General features: G+C 38.5%; 1 protein-coding gene across 4 annotated transcripts in view; it reads right to left on the reverse strand.

The window, feature by feature from the left end:
• Exoc4 (exocyst complex component 4) overlaps nt 1-23,316 on the reverse strand; it is a 695,598-nt gene that overhangs the window by 505,461 nt on the left and 166,821 nt on the right. For all 4 annotated transcript variants that reach the window (XM_040728511.1, XM_040728513.1, XM_040728515.1 and 1 more), the window contains exons 8-9: nt 6,159-6,304; nt 2,240-2,328 (exon numbers count right to left, since the gene is read on the reverse strand). In XM_040728511.1, coding sequence (XP_040584445.1) covers nt 2,240-2,328; nt 6,159-6,304 — 235 coding nt within the window. The remainder of the gene's footprint in view (nt 1-2,239; nt 2,329-6,158; nt 6,305-23,316) is intronic.

Here is a 23,316-nt window from a genome sequence, read left to right on the forward strand (position 1 = left end):
TTTTGCAGTGACCCAAAACAGCCCTCTGAAATATTTACTTACTTTTTTAAAAAATGAAATGAACCAGAATTAGCTTTGGAGGGGGACTTGATACTGATCAGATTTTAATGTAAGCAGATGCAGAAAAATTATGGGGGCAAATTTAAACTATTGAGTAGGCACACACACACACACAAAAGTAGGACTGTAGGAAGAATGTCACATTAGCGTCATAACCTATCCCAAAGGAGTAGCTTACACAGGATCCCAAGTCCTGCAAACCCATGTGTACTATGCCATTCCAGCCTTGCTCCTGAGAAGCAGCTACATTCTAGAGATGGTGTCAACATTGTCCTCCACGCTCTGCATGACAGAAGGGACCACAACGGCTTTTGTTCTCAGTCCTATCTGCCCTATACTCCAGGAAGCATATCAGGATGTGTAACACCTTAATAATCAATAAATGTTGTTATGCCAATCTCATTCTAACACATAGAAGGTATTTCTAGACTTTTACTTCTGGTTAGTATGCTCTTGAACAATCAATATGATGAAATATGAGAGAACACAGCAAGGTTTTTTTTTTTATTACAAATTAACAGGTTAGAAATAGAGGTGAAGATGGGACAACAAAGCGATAGTCTTAAAACTCAGAAAGGCTGACTGGTTACTACCTAGTGTTCTCAGGAAGACCTATGATGAGTCTCACCAACTAAGTAACTGTGTAGGCTAGTCACGGCAGAATAATTAAAGTAGTTCAGTGCATCAAAGACTGTAAAATCTTCACATCAATCTCTCGTAAAGTCTAGAGTTCTAAAGTAATCATTCCATTCTCTTAACTCCTCTAGCAATTCTATTCATGTAATCTGCCTAGCATGTATATCCCCATACTATTGTTGAGGTGTCTGTTTGGGATATGTATATGGTCATCCCCAGGAAAAACAATGCCCACAAATGTTCAAATCTTACATAAAATAATATAAGAGCTACATTCTACACATGACTTACAAATATCCTCTATTGCTACTTCAATTCATCGTTATTTTATAATACCTAATATAATATAAATGCCAAAGAAATAGTTGCCCTATTTAGGCCATAACAACAGAGCCATACACATGTTCAGTACAGATACAACTTTATAAAGAATGTACAGATATGGTGGGATGAATGTGCATAATATATACATGTTCACACAGGTCTCACTATCTTACCTGGACCTTAAGGCTCCATCTTAAACTTTTCTGAATTTGACTTCTGTTTCTCCCAATACTTACAATGCTTAGGAGACCCTGACAAATCTTTCTTCATAGACTACATTTACCACGGTTAGTATGGTAGTTCAAAATGAATGGCTCCCATAGGACGATATATGTGGTATCTGAATGCTTGGTCATTAGGCAATGATGCTACCAGACAGGGATTACAAGATGTGACCTTGATGAAGTAGGTATGTCACTGAGGGTGGGCTTAGGGTTTCAGATGCTCAAGATAGGCCCAGTGTCACTCTCTTCCTTCTGCCTGCTGATCCAGATGTAGAACTCTCAGTTCCTTCTCCAGCACCATGTCTGCCTGTGCACCTCTATGCTTCCCACCAAGACGATAAAGAACTAAATCTCTGAACCTGCAAGCCAGCCCCAATTAAGTGTTTTCCATTATAAGAGTTTCCATGGTCATGTCTCTTTACAGCAAAAGAAACCCTAACAGAAATCTAAGATAATATCTATTTTTTGTCACTAAAAGAAATGTCATCACCTCAAATTTTCTTTTATTTATATTATAATTTATTTCAAAGTAATTTCCTCTGAAAAATAAAACTCTTTAGTAACCACAAATGGGTTCCAAGTAGCCTATGTATCAATTTACAATGCTTAAACCAGACTATCCAGAAGCATCCATGTGCTCTTTACACACCAAAAGCTGAGCCTCCCCTTTCTACCTGTAATACTCCAGAAGGCTACAAAAACAATAAGCAAATGCAAACCACAGTGGCCACCATAAAAGACTAGCATCCTCCTTAACTGTGACTGGCCTCAAGTAAACTTCATCTCACCTGTTTAGAATTCCTACCTCAGTGGCAATACATTCTTTGTAGGCACAGTATTAGTTTTAGAAGCTTGACAGCAAGTGTTGGGGAATAATATTGTTACAGGATTACCTAAGAACAAATTTGTGAGTGTAGGAAACAAATTCACATGCTACACACATTGAGGATTGTCCTCCAGAAAACTGACTTTTGTAGAGAAGTCCAATCACCTACCTTGAAGTTCTCCACTCCGACTATAGAGTTCCCTTCTCTGTTCTCGAAGATAGGCACTCATGCTGATAGCATGGGAGGATGACTCAAACCTATAATGCAATACACAGTAGCACATGGTTAAGCCACATGAATGGCATCTAAATATCTATTCCCCAAATATTCTATTCTATTGCATTCTGGTATGTATAACATTTCCTGGTGTATAACAATTATAATTATGGCTTTTTTGGATAACACAAAAAAGCCAGACACAGCTACCGAATCCATGGTTTATTAGCAATATCCCTGCTACTGTTCCTCTACAGTAGTATTTGAACCTTGTTCTCATTGTACATGTCACATAGAATAATCCTGACCTACCTTCGAAGTGGCTTACTTTCAGATTATCATTACCGCAATTCTTGTCATCTTTTTGCCAGGATGCTTACATATACAGCAACAAGTATACCCTGCAAAGTCATTCTAATTATGCTATTACCCAAATCAAAACCTATCATTGAATACTGGCTGCCTCAGCAGACATACTGGCAATTCAGAGCATTTCTCTTCCTGAAGTTTTGAGTTAAAAGACTAGCCCATGGGAGATTCTACAAATGAACAGTGACATCAAAAAAGCAAGGTATTTCATGTTCCCTGCCTTCTTGATCCTACGGCAGGCCTTACCCCATCTAAGCAGAAACAGAGGAGGAGTGGATTGAGGGGTGCAGAGGCAGGGGGATGAAGTGGGAGGAGTTGAAGGAAGGGAAACTGGAGTTGATATATAAGTAAATATAAAAATGGAAAAAAAAAGGCAAACCATTGTTGGTCTCTCTCTAAATATCCGAAAAAGACTGTTTCCAAATGGTTGCTAGTTTTTTGGTCTGCCACTTAGCACCACCTAAAATATTTTCCAGGAATTATTTAAAGGTCAGAAAGATAGTAAACAACCTTGTAAAGAATGGTTCTCTAAAAGCTAAAACAAGGAACACAAAACAAATTATTCATAAGGAATAGCTTACAGGTAAGAATAAAATGAGGTAAAATTATGACTATTTGAAATAACAAATCCTTTGATGAGTAAAAGATTCCATTTTAAATCTGAGACTTTCAAAGTCAGGATAAGAAGCTGACAAAAGAAAGAATCCTTCTAAGGATTTAGCCACTAAAGGGTCAACAACATAGAGAGAGAGCAACAGAGTCCACAGGCTCAGTGACTGGCGACAAGAAAGGAGATCATTTTCCTAAGGATGTCTCTTTTATCCAGTCCTTACAAGGAAGATGAATACCAAGACGAGCATCAGCCTGTGAAGGAAATACTTCAGTTACTTCATCTGCTCTCTGCACCCTACCAGGAACTAAGAGGCACAAGAGGCCGGAAGGAAGGCAAAGTGTACAGTACTTCAAAAGTGCCACCTGCCCGTCAAGTGCAGAAGAGAAGCCAATGACCTCCGCAAGGCATGCTGACAGCTATTGATCAGAGATGGCAGAGGAAAAAACAAACTCTCAAGCAAAGAAGAAACACATGATGTACAATAAGAGAGAACTTAAACACAATTAACCTTGGCGAAGGGCAATTAAAGAGGGTAATAAAGTCCTTCACAGATTCTCTAGAAACAGATTACAGCTCTCCACAATCTGAGTCTTTTATGACTTGATAGACTTGCTATTCATGAATTCTCTTTATGCTTGTAACAAGTCACAGATTGAGACAATTCTATACTAAAAGAGGCTTCAGAGATTCTTCAGTCTCACCTCCTTATTTTATAGCCAAAGGCACTGAGGCATGCTCAGAAATGAGACCTACTTGGGCCTGCATGGCTAATTAATGGAGGAAGCATGCTAAAAGTGAACAGATCTGTATAACTGTCCAGTTCTGGAACAAGGATGAGTTTTATTACTAATCAATAATAATAAATGTATAACAATTATTTAAATTAACTTTTTTTCATTTCTAACAATTAGGAGCTTTTCCACCCACCCACTCCCACCCCTCCACCCCTATACCACAATTTAACCAATGTTAAAAGATTGAATGTGTTTGAATGGTCTGAGGCTGAAGACAGTGAAAGTTGGTTGACAGTATGACATCTTAAAACCCTGAAGCCTGCCTTCGGCAATAAGCACAGAATGGTATACTTGTTAACTTTTATTGTCAATAAGACAAAAACCAGGGGTAAGAGAATGTTTATGAAGAAAAGCCTTGATCATATATGGGCCTTCACGCATTTTCTTGAATTCTAATTGGTGTAGGAGGGCCCAGCCCACTGTGGATGTTACCATGCCTAGCAAAGTAGGCTTGCACTGTATTAAAAGTTGGGTAAGAAACCCAGAAAGAGAGAACAAATCAGTAAGCAGTGATATCCTGCTCTTCATAGTTCCTGCCTCATTTTCTGCCCTAACTTCCTCAATAATGAACTAATGTGGAATTGAAGTCAAATAAGCCCCTTCCTTCAAAATTTGCTTTTGGTATTAAGTGTTTATCACAAAAAAGAAAAAGCATATAGCGTAAAGGGTAAATGTAGCTATCAAAGCAGGGAGGACTAGGGAGGGAAGGAGAAAGAAGCACATGGAGCAGCATAAGAAAACGAAAACTAAAGTAATATGCACCCAAAACAGGAGTGCAAGGCTGAAAAGAGAGAAGGGCACTGAAATGACTTAAGCTTGGGGAGAGTGTGCATACACACACACACACACACACAAACACACACACATAAACACACATACACACACACATACACACACACTTATAATGCACATCTATGTTTTATGGCTTTTAAAGTTGTATTCATAATTTATATTCAAATTCAACGATTAAGCAAATTTCAAAAGTTTAAAAACTAAGTAAAACATTATATTAATAAAATGTATACAATACGCTTGTTTCTTTTATTTTCCTTTTTTAAATAAAATGCTGTGATGGTTTATGAAGATTATCATTCAAATTCAGGGATGAGAACAAGAGATGGATATGGGTAAGCTCAGGGCACAAGCACACTGGCCCTTGCAAGTGTTGTTTCTAATGTCCTTATCCAAGTATCTATCTCTGTGGGATGGGGAAGAAACCACTGCCTCTACAGTCTACTGTGATTTCTCAGTTAAGGCTCTTTATTTTCAACAAGAACTGGATAGAGAGAGACTCCTTGTTTGTATCCTCACTACCACTTGCTAGCTATTACTTCACATAATTTACTTAATTTCTCTCATATAATAGTTCTTGTTTGTGAGAACTTTTTATTTTATAGCACTAAGTAAGGAACAAAGACTCCGCATTGTGGCTACAGTTGCTGGAATTTTGTTACTATCAAATTTAACTGCTCAGATGGACCCATCTGACAAGCTCACTTAGTGTGTACCATCTGTACATATAAAACATTCCACCAGCACCAGTCATTAGCATTATTAACATCACTCCTAACTTATACGTGCTAAGTGTTGGTCCCAAGAAACACATGCGCCCGGGAGAGCTCACTAACATGGTAACTGAGAAAAAGTTAAGACTTGTGGGTGACTTCTTTATTAAGGATCAAACCACATAAGGCCCAATACTACTTAACTAGGAAGAGCTGCATAACTCTACTAACAACGAATATTTCCTGGCACTTGGGATTTTTCAGGGATGACATATTTCATTTCCTATAAACTTCTCCAGAAACACCTGGGAATTTTCATTTTCCTTAATTTTGTAAAAAAAAAACAAAAAAACAAAAAAAAAACTCTCCAGAAGCAAGCTTAAAATATATACTCAGAGTTATGTAGTCCAATAGGCATTCCAACACAGCCACTCCACCTTACAGAAGGCAACAGGAGACGAACAGGATGTCTGTACATTACCTACGAACTGCTCCAAGGAGCTTCCGCTAGAAAGTGTGTGGCTGTGGAGGAAGTAGAAGCTGACTCTTGACAGTTTGCTATCCTATCTCTCTCATACCCTGATACTTACTTGAAAAGAGAATTCTTTGGCCTCTGTGGTTTCTTCTTGGCAAAAAATGCTGCAAACTCCCGTCCGGTGCTGGCATAGCTTAGTTGAGCTGATGGTTCTGATGCAGTTCGTGTGTTTTTCATGTCCAAGTACTCAGTCAACAGCATCTGTACAATTAGATGAACAGCTGAATTTACACATGTGCTATTGTACAAAAAAAACTCTAAAAGCCCATCCCACAATATATTAACCTAGACGTTCACTCATCTAGTCAGAGACATAAGGAAGGCTTTATTACCGCTAAAACAGCATATATTTGTTAGCAATTCACAAGGAACAGGACGCTGTGTGCACTGCAACATGCCAGGTAGTATGCTGAGTGAATTAGTCAAGGTTACTCTTTACTCAGCATTATTCCAAAGTACAGCAGCATAAGCAGCAATGGCTTCATATTTACTGAGGCCTTACTGTGCTCTAGATAAGGTACTAATGTATTTAGATGTATTAGGTTGTGAGGTTCAGAGAAATTCACGAGCTGCACAATAGTCCCTGGTGGACTAATGCCAGAGTCCACGCTGTGACGCTTCACTCTGCCAGCACTGTAGACAAGCATGCCAGCAAATCTATCGAGGAAGGCCTGTAAAGCGGGGCTAGGAAGTGAGACGCTCCCAACCTGCAAAGACTTACTAGAACCGCTATTCATCTTCAAAAGAGGAAAAGAGCAACACAAAGATTGGAGCCTATGATAGATCAACTATGGTTAACTGAATTCTAAACACACTCAAACTAAAAATTTGTTAGCCAGGGAGTGATGGGACATGCCTTTTATCCCAGCACTTGGGACAGGTAGATCTCTGTGAGTTCGAGATCAACCTAGTCTACAAAGCTAGTTCCAGGACAGTCAGGACTGTTACACAGAGAAACCCTGCCTCAAAGAAAGGGAAGGAAGGGAGGGAGGGAGGGAGGGAGGGAGGGAGGGAGGGAGGGAGGGAGGGAGGGAGGGAGGGAGGGAGGGAGGGAGGGAGGGAGGGAGGGAGGGAGGGAGGGAGGGAGGGAGGGAGGGAGGGAGGGAGGGAGGGAGGGAGGGAGGGAGGGAGGGAGGGAGGGTGAGAAGGAGGGAGGGTGAGAAGGAGGGAGGGAGGGAGGGAGGGAGGGAGGGAGGGAGGGAGGAAGGAAGGAAGGAAGGAAGGAAGGAAGGAAGGAAGGAAGGAAGGAAGGAAGGAAGGAAGGAAGGAAAAGAAATTTGGAACAGAAAGCACAATAGTTTATAAGAATATCTAATAAAGCAAAAGCAGTTAAACTCATTTCTCATTTCTTGCATAGAAAAACTACCCATGAGTCCAGAAATTGTTTTTTCTGAGAATCAAGGTCACATCTGACCATTAAACTCTATTTTTAAATATCATCATCAAAAAAAACCTTTTGGAAGCCTAGGAGTGTTATTTAGTAAGATTGAAAGTGATTAAGCCTTTTCCATAAACAAATGAACACATACTACTCAGCACTTAAATATCAGAAAATTTGTGTTTTGAGGTGTTTTGTTTGTTTGGTTGGTTGGTTGGTTTTGGTTTGGTTTGGTTTGGTTTTGGTTTTTCCATACAGGGTTTCTCTGCATAGCTGTGTAGAACAGGCTGGTCTCGAACACACAGAGATCCACCTGTCTCTGCCTCCCAAGCCCAGGGATTAAAGGCGTACAACACCACTTTTTAAACATTAGCATTCTTTTAAGTCTCAAATCTCTGAGGTCTGAATTTCTATTTTGTACTTGAAGAAGTAAAATTTCAAATGTTCCAATTTCAACCTGATTTGAGTGACTCCAAATCCTGTGTTTAGGACTAGGATGCTCCACAGTTCTAAACATTCAAGCTCATTTTAAGAACAGTCCTACAGGTAGCAATAGCTTCTGTATGATAAAAATTGTACAGGAAGACCATAAAATATTCTAGCAAAATGGGAAAACGCTTCAATTATGAGACCACTAGATTGTTTATCCAGCAAGTCCATAAAATAATATAGTAACAAAAATCACCTCTAATAAACATCACTCAACTATCCTCATCAGGAAGACACTGAATTGAGTCTCTATGAACCACTCCAATTAGGAACTTGATCAAGCTGTAGATTATGATAGCAGCTAGTAAGATATTCAGCTATCTGTGATCAAAAGAAAGCTAGAAAACTCAAAAATAATTTAAAGTGACGCAAGCATTGGAAGGTTTTTACCAACTCACTATGTCAATCAGGATTTGGCCTTAATACCAATGTAATAGAAAATGGCTCCTGCTAAAACAAAACTACACTAAACCAACTAACTCTTGTAAGGCCCTTAATGTCCCAGGATTCAAAAGCTGGCATGCATGATAAATCCCTGCCCAAGGAGGCATAAGTCACAGGCATTCCCCAAGCCCAGTGTTCTTTCTCCACATCAGTAACATCCCTGAATTATTGCCTTGCAGCACTGCTCGTTGGGCTATTTCTCTCCCCTAGTTTATCTCTGTCTACAAAGAGATCCTTCTTCCATCTTCTCAACAAAATTTATCTTTGGTCATTATGTGATATCTGTAATCTTTAATACTTTTCTGCCTTTAAGTTCCAAAGTTTTAAAAGTAGGCTACACATCTATTGTTTCCTTTGCGATGATATGGTTTCCTACTGATGTCTCTCACAAATTCTCATGTGTATGAGTGTATGTTTGACATCATTATTACAGTCATATTTCACTGACAAAATCAACTTTGCTAAAACTTAAATCATTTGCAAATACAAACAGCTATTCCTAAAATTACCTTTTTATTATTACAGACTTTTTCCCATCAGTTGCCTCTGGGCTTAATGCAGGGCTGCTTTAATAATTTTTAATTAAAATGTAATTAAACCATTTTCATCCTCTATTTCCTCCGTCCACTGAAGAGGGCTGTAGGAATGTACAGCAGTGACAACTAATTTTTAGTAAGTCTACCGACTAGACACTGTTGGGGAGCCACTTGGCAAAGCCGAGTCACCAAACATTTGGGGAAGCCCTACTTAACAAAGCAGGTAGGGTTACTGACAATGAGTGACTTGTTGTTCCTGTCCATAACATTGTTGAGTGCCTTTACTTACTCTCTACTAAGAACAGCTGTGGGCTTCTTTGCTTGTGTATGTTATACATGTTGGGCACAAGTATAACTGTGGATAACCCAGAAGATGATACTTAGACTGCATAATTTTGATGAATAGAAATAATTCTCAGTCACAAAAACAGTCTCTCATCCAAGCTAAGCTTAGTCTTCACAGCAAATTCAGAGCAGTCTGGTTGCCCCTAGAGACACATACATAAGGTCATTTCCCCAGGTATGCTTGTGTCTTTTTTCTTAGATTACCAGTGGAAAGTGTGTGCTTGTTTATTTTTCCCCTCATATAGAAAGGTCTAGTAACCCTCAGATAAGAATCTTTCCCATTACTCTGAGGCTTTCTATTTATTACTCTGGAGTAGATCGGAGGGAGGGGTACTGGACCCCCATCCCATGGTCCACATTACTCCAACATCTTCTAGGTACTCCCTTGTTTTCTATATGAATTTTAATATGATATAGTGATCTATATATTCCTGGATATAAAAACATAACCTCTTCAATCAATCAATATATTAGCTGTGTGTATATATGTATGGGTATACATATAAATATGTATATACAGGAAGGGAGGGGGAGGGAGGGAGGGAGGGAGGGAGGGAGGGAGGGAGGGAGGGAGGGAGGGAGGGAGGGAGGGAGGGAGGGAGGGAGGGAGGGAAGGAGGGAGGGAGGGAGGGAGGGAGGGATCTTGGCACTGGTAATGAGACCTAGCCAACTACCCAGAGCTAGTAAAGTCATGAATATCAGATGAAAACCTACAACCACTACTTTACTAACCAGCAAAATCCCTAACTACATTATAAATATTTATCACTTTTCCCGACAAATAAGTATAGTTCTAATGTCTCATCATGGAAATTTCTCCTTGAAACAAATGGGGATCATTAGAGAAAGCCATAATTGATCAAAATGTAGGGAACAAGAGAATTAACGGTGCCCAGTCCCAATGGATAGACACATCAAAAACACAAATTCTGCCTCAAAGAACTGTCTTTTGACAGTCTCAAATGCTTTCGTCTATGAATGAGTCTGTCTTACCTCTTTATTTGTATACCCTATACTGTCCCCTCTGACAGCTTAACAGATCCATATAGTTTACCTCATGCAATTCTCTGCTTCTGTTACTATTCCAGTACTTCCAAACATAACTGACAGATCATCCAACAATCAGGCTTCAAAATATATATCCACTGAATTGTACTTTATTCACCCTCGGAGCAATGTAAACCCAATATGCAATCGGGTCGACATACTTCAATTCTTCCCTGGATATGTATGTGCCTTGTCATTTCTGGAATCCTGGTCTATATCACCCTGGCTCTACTAAACAAGAGTAAAGCCATTGTGTTTTCTTCTACCACTCTCAGGCAGCTGCTCCCTTTTCCGAACCCCAAAAGCACCATTTTGCACATTGTTAAGAAAGCAGTCACCAAAAATTTCCTAATACTGTTCGTCATTAGTTTATATGGTTCTTAAAGCATGATATTTCTGTATTTCTATTATTGAGCCATGAAACAAACATAACTATTTATATGTTAAATTTAGGTATTAAAAAACCGTTAATACATAGACTCATATGTACTATGAGTTGAAGACAGTATCCAAAGCAGAAAGAATCCACAGAGTACTAATCAATGCTCACTACACAAATCTGTAAGACAAATAAAACTCAAAAGGGACAGGCAAGACCTGAACCACAGGCTAATGGCTGTGGCATTAGTTTGCTCCACTGTGTTTGACTGTGTTTCCAATCACATTTATGTATGTATATATGTGCATATATGTATACGTATATTCAAATGCGCATATACATGTAAATATTGAGCATGAGAACTAGCTAAAAACTAGATTGCTTTTAAATCAAGTAACATTTTCTTCTGAAAAATAAATTTGAAAAGGTAAATTTTTTAATGTCTCAAAAAAGAACAACTATTAAAGCCCTTATTCATAAACTACTTGAAATATGACTGAATTAGGTTAAGTGAAGACTTTTAATTTAAAATCTTCACATATGCATAAGAAGCATAGAAGAAAAATATAACTAGTAGCATGGAGTACAGTGCACTGGCAGAGTGTGATCAATCCCAAGCATCACAAAATAAAATAAAATTATAAAACTATAAAATGCCGTGATAATTCTATATCTTGGTAGGCAATGAATAGTATATTCTAAATTGCATATACGTACTTTAAGTACATACCCATAAGTTCAAATTTCCATTTTATAAGAGTCATATGATATCAGAACATATAAGATCTTATAACATTCCTCTTCAACGAGTTGGTACAGGAGACCACTTCCTAAACATAACACCAGTGGCACAGGCACTGAGATCGACAATTAACAAATGGGACCTCCTGAAACTAAAAAGCTTCTGTAAGGCAAAGGACACAGTCAAAAAGACAAAAAGGCAGGCCACAGAATGGGAAAAGATATTCACTAACCCTACATCTGACAGAGGGCTAATCTCCAAAATTTACAAAGAACTCAAGAAACAAGTCTCCAAAACACCAAAGGATCCACTTGAAAGGTGGGGTACAGAGCTAAATAGAGAATTCTCAGTAGAGGAGGCTAAAATGGCCAAGAGACACTTAAGAAAGTGCTCAACATCCTTAGCCATCAGGGAAATGCAAATCAAAACAACTCTGAGATACCATCTTACTCCTGTCAGAATGGCTAGAATCAAAAACACTGAAGACAATTTATGCTGGAGAGGATGTGGAGAGAGAGGAACACTCCTCCACTGCTGGTGGGAATGCCGACTCATACAGCCTCTTTGGAAATCAGTATGGAGATTCCTCAGGAAAATGGGAATTAATTTACCACTAGACCCAGCAATTCCACTCTTAGGCATTTATCCAAATGAGGCAGGTTCATACAACAAGGGCATCTGCTCCACTATGTTCATAGCAGCATTGTTTGTAATAGCCAGAACCTGGAAGCAACCTAGATGCCCCTCAACTGAAGAATGGATAGAGAAAATGTGGTACATTTACACAATGGAGTATTACTCAGCAGAAAAAACAATGGAATCTTGAAATTCGCAGGGAAATGGATAGCACTGGAAGAAACCATCCTGAGTGAGGTAACCCAGTCGCAAAAAGACAAACATGGTATGTACTCACTCATATATGGATTTTAGATATGGATCAGGATAGTGCCAGTCTGCACTTCCACACATAGAGAGTCTGGGAAACAGGAAAGAACCTAAAAGATATGCATATATGCATAGTACCCAAGAGAAGAGGATGGAGACAAGATCCTCTGAATGGATGGGGAACACGGCGAGGGGTGGGGGGGGGGAGTGGGACCCGGGAAGAATAGAGGGGGTAAAGAGGAAGGGAGTTGGTCATGGGGGGACAGGAAGTTGAGGGGGTGGGGGTAGGATAGGGGGAAGAGGGAATCATAGGATCGAAGACAGATCAGGCACCAGAGTGACCTCGAGTGATCCAAAGGTATAACATCAATTGGCAAGCTAAGCAATAGTGGAGGGACCACCTCGAATGCCCATTCCTGATAATGAACTTGATGTCTATAACCATCCGGGAGCCTTCATCCTGTGACTGATGGAAGCAGAGGCAAACACACAACTAATCACTGAACCGAACCCAAGGAACCCAGTGACAGAGAGAGAGGAGTGATGAGCAAATTGGCAAAGAATGGGCTGGCAAAACCAGCAGAGACAGCTGATCTGAACAGGGGAGTGCTCTTGGACCCCAGACCGACAGTGGGGAGGCCAGCATAGGACTGATCTGGACCCCCCAAATGTGAGTGTCAGTGAGAAGGCCTGGGCAACCTATGGGGCCCTGAGCTGTGGATCAGTGTCTATCCCTGGTATACAAACTGTCTTCATGTGCCTATAGCACAAAGAGAGATGCTCTCTCAGCCTGGACTCTTAGGGGAGTGCCTTGACCCTACCAAGAGTAAAATGACAGACTCTAGATATCCCCTATGTGGAAGGATTTGGCAATAGAGTGGGAGGGAGGGGGGAAGGGGAGTGCGGGAGGAGGGGAGGGAGAGGGAACTGGGATTGACATGTAAAACAAGCTATTTAAAATTAAAATAAAAAATGATAAAAAAAAAACATTCCAAGAAAATCAATACAAGATAATACCACATTATTGAGGCTCCAGATTCCTACCTATTTGGATAATAATATCCTTTGTACTCTTAAATAGCAATAATAATTTTTCACTTCATGTAGACTTCAAACACAAAGCCAACATTTGTAGGTGTTTTACATGTAATTATAAGGCTTTAATGTGTGAAACTAAAGAGAGCAAAAGCAAAGACACAGTACGAAAGAACACTGAAATCTATATATCTATATATCTTCAAATAATACCATGATTCATTATATTTTTTGAGGTCTGGGAATGATGAGTGACTCTCTTGACAAAGCAAAGATATATACAGTTGTAAAGAAAATAGAGAGTAAAATTAAGGTAAGTAATTCTGCCATTGTACTATCAGCAATGGCTGCAGTGTTGGCTAGAAATCCCACAGGACCAGGCAATTCGGGTCTGTTTCTGGGCCCAGGTGCCAGTGCCTGGAGATGGCCACTGAGTCTACACACCCCAGATTCCTGGCCTTCTTCTCCACCCACAGGACCAGGACTAGGACCACAAAGAGGAGAACTACCAGAGTATTGGACTTGCGTACACCCACCAAAATGGAACTCTGGTCCCTTAAATTCCAGGCCAGGAAGAGGAACTTTCTGCATCCACTAGAAGAAGGGATGGGAATGAGATAAATAAAAAAAAAAAAACACTCAGCAACAGAAAAACACATATGACACCAACAGATTCTAGAGACTCTACACCATCAAGACTCCAACATTCCAATGCAAATGAAGCAGAAGAGAATGACCTTAAAAACACCTTCATGAAAATGATAGAGGCCCTCAAAGAGAAATTGGGAAAATCCCTCAAAGAAATGGAAGAAAAAAACTAACCAAATAAATGCAAGGAATAGAACACAAAGCAAACCAAAAAATACAAAAAAAAAAGAAAAAAGAAAAAACAAACCAAAAAATTTCAAGAAACAGAAGAAAAAGCAAACCAAAAAATTCAAGAAATGGAAGAAAAAACAAACCAAAAAACCAAAAAATGCTATACATGGAAGAAAAGACATGCTAAAAAAACTCCAAAAATGCAACAAATAGACAAAAAGACAAAGCAAAAATTTCAATAAACAATTCAAACAGTGCAAGGGCTGAAAACTGAAATAGAGACAATAAAAAAAAAAACGCAATCTGAAGGAATGAGGGAAATAGAAAAGATGGGCAAATGGTCAGGTATACAGATGCAAGCATAACCAACAGAATACAAGAGATGGAAGAGAGAATCTCAGGTGTTAAAGATACACTAGGAGAAATTGATTCATCAACCAGAGAAAATCTTAAGTTCAACAAATCCCTAACACAAAATATCCAGGAAATATGGGATACCATGAAAAGACCAAACCTAAGAATAACAGGTGAAGAAACCACCTCACAGAGGCAGAAAATATATTCACCAAAATCATAGAAGAAAACTTTCGAAATCTAAAGAAACACATGACAATGAAGGTACAAGAGGCTTACAGAACACCAAATTGAGTGGACCACATAAACAAAAAAAAAAGTCCCCTCACCACATAATAATCAAGACCGCAAATATACAGAATAAAAAAAATATTAAGAGCAGCTAAGGAAAAAAGTCAAGTAAAATATGAGGTAAACCTATCAGAATTAAACCTGACTTCTCCATGAAAACTCTGAAAGCCAGTAAGTCCTGGATAGATATTCTACCAACACTGAGAGACCATAGATGCCAGCCCAGACTACTATACCCAGAAAAGCTTTCAAGCACTTCAGATGGAGAAAACAAAATATTCCATGACAAAACTAGATTCCAATAACACATATCCACAAACCCAGCGCTACAGAAAGTTCTAGAAGTTAAACTCCAACCCAAGGAAGTTAACTACAACTAGAAAAACATTGGCAATAGATAATCCCACCTTACCAACAGCCAAAAAAAACAAACAAAAAAAAGGTGGAAATCCATACATAATTCCATTAACAACAACCATTCCAAATTAAAGAAGAATGAGCAATCAATGGTCATTAATATCCCTCAATATTTTTTGTTTTTTTTTTTTTTGGTTTTACGAGACAGGGTTTCTCTGTATTGTTTTGGAGGCTGTTGGTCCAGCCTGGCCTCGAACTCACAGAGATCCGCCTGTCTCTGCCTCCCGAGTGCAATATCCCTCAATATTAATGGTCTTAACTCACCCATAAAAAGACACAGGCTAAAAGAATGGATTTGAAAACAGAATCCATCTTTCTGCTGCATACTAAAAACATACCTAAGGATGAGGAAGAATGCAGATAGATCCATGTCTATCGTCAGGAACAAAACTTAAGTCCAAATGGATCGAAGACCTCAACATAAATCCAGCCACTCTGAACCTCTTAGAAGAGAAAGTGGGCAGTGCCCTTGAACAAATTGGTACAAGAGACCACTTCCTGAACATAACACCAGTAGCATAGACACTGAGGTAAACAATTAATACACGGGACCTCCTGAAACCTAGAAGCTTCTATAAGGCAAAGGTCACAGTCAACAAGACAAAAAGGCAGCCCACAGAATGGGAAAAGATATTCACTAACCATACATCTGACAGAGGGCAGATCGCCAGAATTTACAAAGAACTCAAGAAGCAAGTCTCCAAAACACCAAAGAATTCAATTAAAAAGTGGGCTACAGTTTTCCTCTTAGAACTGCTTTCAAAGTATCCCAAAGGTTTGGGTATGTTGTGCTTTCATTTTCATTGAATGCTAGGAAGTCTTTTATTTCTTTCTTTATTTCTTCCTTTACCCAGGAATGATGCAATTGAGCATTGTTCAATTTACATGAGTTTGTGAGTTTTCTGCAATTTGTGTTGACGTTTAATTCTAATTTTAAGCTGTGGTGGTCTGACAGGATACAGGGGGTTATTCCAATTTTTTTTTATCTGTTGAGGTTTGCTTTATGGCCAAGCATGTGTTCGCTTATAGAGAAGGTTCTGTGTGGTGCTGAGAAGAAGGTATATTCTTTTGTGTTTCGGTGGAATGTTCTATAGATGTCTGATAAACCCAATTGGGTGAATGCCCACATGAAGAAACTGGAAAATTGCCACACTAGAGAATTAACAGAACACCTAAAAGCTCTAGAAAAAAAAAAAAAAAAAGAAGCAAACTCACCCAGGAGAAGCACACACCAGGAAATAATCAAATTGAGAGGTGAAATCAATAAAGTAGAAACAAAGAAAACAATACAAAGAATCAATGAAACAAAGAGTTGGTTCTTTGAGAAAATCAACAAGATAGACAAACCTTTATCAAACCTAACTAAAAGACAGAGAGAGAACATGCTAATTAACAAAATCAGAAATGAAAAAGGGGACATAACAACAGACACTGGGGAAATCCAAAGAATCATCAGGTCATACTTTGAAAATCTATACTCACTAAATTGGAAAGTCTAAGGGAAATGGATGATTTTCTGGATATATATCACATCCAAAATTAAATCAAGAAGACATAAACAATTTAAACAGATCTATATTCCATAAAGCAATAGAAGCATCCATAAAAACTCTTCCAACCAAGAAAAGCCCAGGGCCAGATGGTTTCAGTGCAGAATTCTACAAAAAGTTCAAGGAAGAGCTAATACCAATACTTTCAAATTGTTCCACATAATAGAAGCAGAAGGAACACTGCCAAATTCTATTTACGAGGCTACAATTACATTACTAGCCAAACCACACAAAGACACAACGAAGATAGGGAATTACAGACCAATCTCCCTCATGAACATTGATGCAAAAATACTCAATAAAATACTGGCAAAGCAAATCCAGGAACACATCAGAAAAATCATATAACATGATCAAGTAGGCTTCATCCCAGGGATGCAAGGATGGCTCGACATACTAAAATCCATCAATGTAAACATATAAACAATCTGAAGAAGAAAAACTACATACTCATCTCACTAGATGCTGAAAAAGCCTTTGACAAAATCTAACACCTCTTCATGATAAAGGTGTTGGAGAGATCAGGGATAACAGAAACATACCTAAACATAATAAAAGCTATATACAGCAAACCAACAACCAGCATCAAGACAAACGGAGAGAAAGTAAAGGAGATTCCTCTAAAATCAGGAACCATACAAGGCTGTCCACTCTCTCTATATCTCTTCAATGTTGTACTTGAAGTTCTAGCTAGAGCAGTAAGACAACAAAAGGAGATCAAGGGGATACGAATTGGAAAGGAAGAAGTCAACCTTTCACTATTTGCAGACGATATGATAGTCTACTTAAGCGACCCAAAGAATTATACCAGGAAACTCCTACAGCTGATAAACACCTTTAGCAAAGTGACAGTATACAAAATTAACTCAAAAAATTCAATAGTTCTACTGTATATAGACAATAAAGGGGACAAGAAATAAATCAGAGAAACATTATCATTTACAATAGCCACAAACACCATAAAATATTTTGGGGTAACTCTAGCCAAACAAGTGAAAGACCTGTATAACAAGAACTTTGAGTCCTTAAAAAAGAGAAATTAAAGAAGATACCAGAAAATGGAAAGATCTCCCATGCTCTTGGATAGGTAGGATCAACATAGTAAAAATGGCAACCTCACAAAAAGCAATCTACAGATTCAACACAATCCCTATCAAAATACCAGCACAATTTTTCACTGACCTCTAAGGGACAATCCTTAACTTTATATGGAAAAACAAAAGACCCAGGATAGCCAAGGCAACCCTGTACAATAAAGGAACCTCCGGAGGCATCACCATCCCTGACTTCAAGCTCTATTATAGAGCTATAGATATGAAAACAGCTTGGTATTGGCACAAAAGTAGACAGGTAGACCAATGGAATCAAATCAAAGTCCCTGATAGCAAACCGCACACCTTTGAACACCTCATCTTTGACAACGAAGCTAAAACTATACAATGCAAAAAGAAAGCATCTTCATCAAATGGTGCTGGAGTAACTGGATGCTGGCATGTAAAAGAAAACAGATCCAGCATGGGACTGATCAAGACTCCCTGAATGTAGGTGTCAGTGAGGAGGCCTAGGCAATCTATGGGGCCTTGGATAGTAGAACAGTATTTATCCCTGGCATAGAAATTGACTTTGGCTGCCCATCCCACAATGAGAGATGCACTCTCACCCTGGACTCTTGTGGGAGGTTCTAGGCCCTGCCCTAGATGAAATGACAGACTACGGACACCCTTATGGAGGGCCTCACCCTCCCTGGGTAAAGGAGAGTGTATTGAGGGGATTGGTGAGAAGGTGTAGAAGGAGGGGAGGGAAAGGGAGAGGGACCTGGGATTGACATGGGAAGCAACCAAGTTTCTAATTTAAATTTAAATTTCAATAAAAAAATAAAATTGAAAAAAAATTGCTTAAACACTGGTAATATTCTGAATGAACTCCTCGGTCACCATTTAATCTTATTTATTTAGCATACTGCCTATGAGAAGTTTGTAGTTATACGTGCGCAGTTTTCTAAAAGTAAATATGGAAATTTTAGACATAGAATTAATATAACTCCACATGCAAGGAGAAGATGCCTTCTGTATGTATGGCCTCTTGAGGTGGTACTATCTCTATCTTCTTTTCAGTGTTCTTTGTGCAGTGATATTTTTACAAAACTTCTCCTTGATCGTACAATGACAACTAGCTGTTATTAGATGTAAGAATAGCATGTTAGAGAGTAGGTCAGATGAGTAATACTCATCAATAGGCTCATAGCCAAATGGAAAATATTTCCAAAAAAGGTTAGCCTGTCTTTTTTCTAACATTAGGTGAGTGGTAGAAATAAGTATTCCATATTCATATGGTAATGAAATGAAATATTCAAGAAGATTGCATTTTTAAAAAGTTTTTTGTTTGTCTAGCTCATAGTTCAGGCATATAAGTACACACTTATTCATATTTTATGAGTGTGTATTTACGTTGTATAGATGTATACTCTGAAATAAATCTCAGTAAAAGGACTGTACAGACAAGTCCTGATTCCTGCCTTCCAGGCGATTACTGTCGAGCTTCACTATGGACTCAACTATCTCACTCCAGTTAAAACCTAAGCAGCAGCTGGAATTTCTCCACAGTTTTTTCCTACAGGGGCTGTTTTCTTTCTTCTGTGTTTTGTTTGTTTAGTTTTGTTTGTATGGGCACTTTTAGCCTTTCCTCTGAGTTCAAACCAAAGCTTTTCTTTGTGACTCTGTTACCTGACATAGCATCAAGACCAGTGTAGCTGCTTGCTAGTAGGTTACCTAAATTGAAAGTAATATAATCTAAAGGGCAGCTCCTCGCTGATGTTCCACATCCACAGATGAGCTCCCTGGGGTACAGCTACAGCACCCATGGTGAAACTTCAGGCTTTCTCAGGTACATTAATTTACTCACATCATGGGAGCACCATTTATTAAATTTCTGCTCCAGTGCGATAAGTGCTACCCTAATGACCCCAAAGAGTTAATGCATCTTGGAAAAGAGCCAAAATGCTCTCTGGAGATAGTTTATTCAATTAAGTGCCCAAGACCCAGCATTTTCAATTAGCAGTTTAGTTACTAAAAGTCTTTCATATTGGTTATCTGTAACATGTGACTATTGACACACATTAAAAATTGCTTATAATTCATTCAAAAGGAGATCTTAGAAATAACAGGCACAGGCCCAGATTCAATTAACATTTATTTTGTATCTACAGAATGCTAGAAACTATGGTTAGTATTGTCCTATTGGGGTTTGAGAGAAATGCTGTTACTACTGGGAGGTAATGAAGTTTGAAGGCACTAAGGATATAGCACCTTGGTACAGAGATAAATAAAGGGACTCCCTTCTTTAAGGAGTATACAAAGAAACTCTCAATTGGCACATCCAGAATCAGGTTGCTAATCCCCTGCTCTCAATATATGCCTACTGTCCAAATAGGACTTTCTTACTGGTGCCTAGACCATTCTACTCCTGTAAGAATTAGTCAGGTCCCACCTTGTGCACAAAACCTCTTCTGTACCTTCATGTTCTTCCAGGGTTGCCAGCACCCACTACAGATGTTTTACCAAACCTGGCATTTAACCATATACAGCTAGATATTTAACTAGTATTCATCACTTAACCTGCTTATATAACTTGATGAGAAGGAAATTTGCCTAAAGCCCTATATTACCACAATATCACATAAAGCTCAAATACTCTTTTTAAATTCTTTAGAACTTATGGCCCAAATGAAATCACTCACTTCTGAACTTCATGTAACTTGCATTTTTAAGAAGATTTGACCTCGAATATAAAATTTTATGTCTGTAATAGGTCTGTTATAATTGTATGCTATTTCTCCTAAAGAGGTGTGTTTATTCAAAGCACAAACTAAATTATTTCATTTATCTGCTAAAAATAAAGTAGATGATGAATTAAAGGGTTAATCAAATGAGCTACATTGATGGCTTAAATTAGTGTATAGTATACAGAAAACTTCACGATCCCAAAATGGAGAGCTGATAATTCTGCTGTAAATTTTGATTATTTTAGATTTGTTTTCTCGCTTAATTTTATTTCATTCAGACACTTCATAAAATATATGAAGTTTCAAGTATTCTTTAACAGTAGTTATATGCAATATATTGCTAATTTGCTTCTTTTCATATCTGGACTCATTATTTTGCCTATCTTCTCTAAATACTGAAAAGCAGTGCCCCACACATATAAAGTACCTTATTAATTGCATGGTTAATCAAAGGGAGCCCATTTCTGTTATTAAGGAGAGTAAAAATAAACTGTGCTCCATAGACAACACAGGAGTCAATATAACCCTGACCACTTTGAATTACTTGCCTCCCAACCTGTATGCATCACCACATGTCTCAGTCTATACATTATATTACATGTGCCTGTATCAACCATCGTTCCTCCTGTAATTCAAGGGCAATATCTGAGATACTTGAGTTTTGAAAATAGTTATAGACTTGCATTGCTTTTCCAATGATTTATCCAGTGGTGAAATGTCACGAATTTGATAAAGGAGGAAGAAGAATGTGATCCTACACAATATGAGACTGCATGCGTGTACACTGGAGTTGAGAATACTACATGGAGAAGGCTGTGCCCATCACTCATACTTCTGCAGAATGCCATACCTCCACCCAATTAGCCTTGGCACCCATCTCCCACTCTGTAATAAGCTCATACTAGAAAGCAAGTCAGAGAGAAGGAAAAGATAGCAAACTATTTAAATACCAACCATGTTAACGCAAAAGCAATACACTACAATTCATGTACCTCATGTTCTCTGCTAATTGCTTAAGACATCCTGCTATAGAGAAGACAGCAACAGTAGCCAGATCCTAGTCTTCTTTAAATGCCAGCTCTTAATAACAAACCCCAAAAGGTCTTAATTGCGTCTACCAGGAGCTCATGAACTTTAAAAGTTGTTAATCAGATTTCCATGTAAATGGAATGACGATTAAAGGTTAAGTACAGGTCTCTGAAATTTCAGAAGTTGAGAATATATTGCCCTTCACAGGGGAGGGGGATACCAGTCTTGACAAGAACTAAACATCTTAATTAAACATGCAAAACTACCATGCTTATTTTTGTATTAAGTTCTATTTCCAAATGTCAAAGTTAATCGTGCACTTGACTAAACTGTGGAATATTCTCTGCCAGAGAAGAAATGCTGTAGTTTTCCTTGCTGAGAAGACATTTGCAAGTCTCCAAACTTTCTCTGCTGTCCTCTCACACCTGATCTTCACCTATGCTGCAAGGAAACCTGAAAATCACAGCAAAATGCCATCTACGGAAAGATCTTAATTGCTCTCCATCTGAGACGTAATCCAAAGCCACAGTTTTTCAATCAATTCTCTTTCATATTTATGTGGCTTGGGAGAAACATGAGGCACTTCCCTGTAAATTCACTGCACCTGTGTCCCTGGAGTGACATGTTGACAAATGAACATGACACCTCCTCAAACTCCAGTAAGAATTTATGATTCCTAAAAAGAATGTATTTGATCAATTATAGTGTCATCTCAGTTGAAAGCAAAACCATGTCTTTGGAGTGCACTTCACAGAATTTCTGAGGGCCTATATTCTGCAATAGGATAAATGGAATCCTAAGCCCCATGCCAGAAGCTCACCTATCTCTAGTATTTCCTCTCCAGTTGTCAATTCTCCAGCTGAAGAGGAAGCTAGTATAACAACTGCTGATGCAATAACGAGACGAAAAGATTTTACTCCAAACAAAATAACTACAAAACTCAAACAAACAGAATATATTTGCATTATACTATCTGGCCAGGAAAAATAAATATTCCTTAATCCAGGTAAACATTATGGGGAAAAAAAAGTCTCAGAAAACTGATTGTCTCTATACTACAAATTCTCCCCATGCATTCCTAAAAGTTTGAGAAAACTTCTGTATTTTCCAAAAAAACAACCCATAACATTGCCTTTGTTTGTCTGTCTGTTTTACAAAATTTGGGTTCTTAGCATTGCTATTGGAGTTATAGCTACCACCACTATTAGAATGCTTTCTGGTACTTCTATTTCTGGTACCTGGTATTATGATAAAATCTGACACAGAACAAAGTAAAGCACTTGAGTTTAAAAAAAAAAAATCCCTAAATGACAAAGTACGACATGCTGATATATAAGGGCAAGATTATATAGTTAAGAGAGGATCTTTAAAACAAAAACAAGCAAACAAAAAACAAAAAAACAGGCACTGGGGAAGGGAATAATTCTTAAGAGGACTACTGTTCCGGTTAATGCCTCTACTTGACTAGTCTTTGGTTACAAATCAGGAACAATACGATGCACCCACTGTAATGGTAAGGTTCCATCTTCTAGAGAACAGCCTTGGGGAGTTTTATGTTTGATGATTCAATCCCACAAATGCCAATAAAGTTTTGAGATACAATTCACTGACACAAGCCCCAGGCCCCTTGGTGTGAGCTCTATGCAGGAGGACATGCATGCTCTAGGCTGCCACATAAACCCTGACTAGATC

Source organism: Mesocricetus auratus, unplaced genomic scaffold, assembly GCF_017639785.1.
Source record: "Mesocricetus auratus isolate SY011 unplaced genomic scaffold, BCM_Maur_2.0 Super-Scaffold_100019, whole genome shotgun sequence".
Taxonomy (NCBI): Eukaryota; Metazoa; Chordata; class Mammalia; order Rodentia; family Cricetidae; genus Mesocricetus; species Mesocricetus auratus.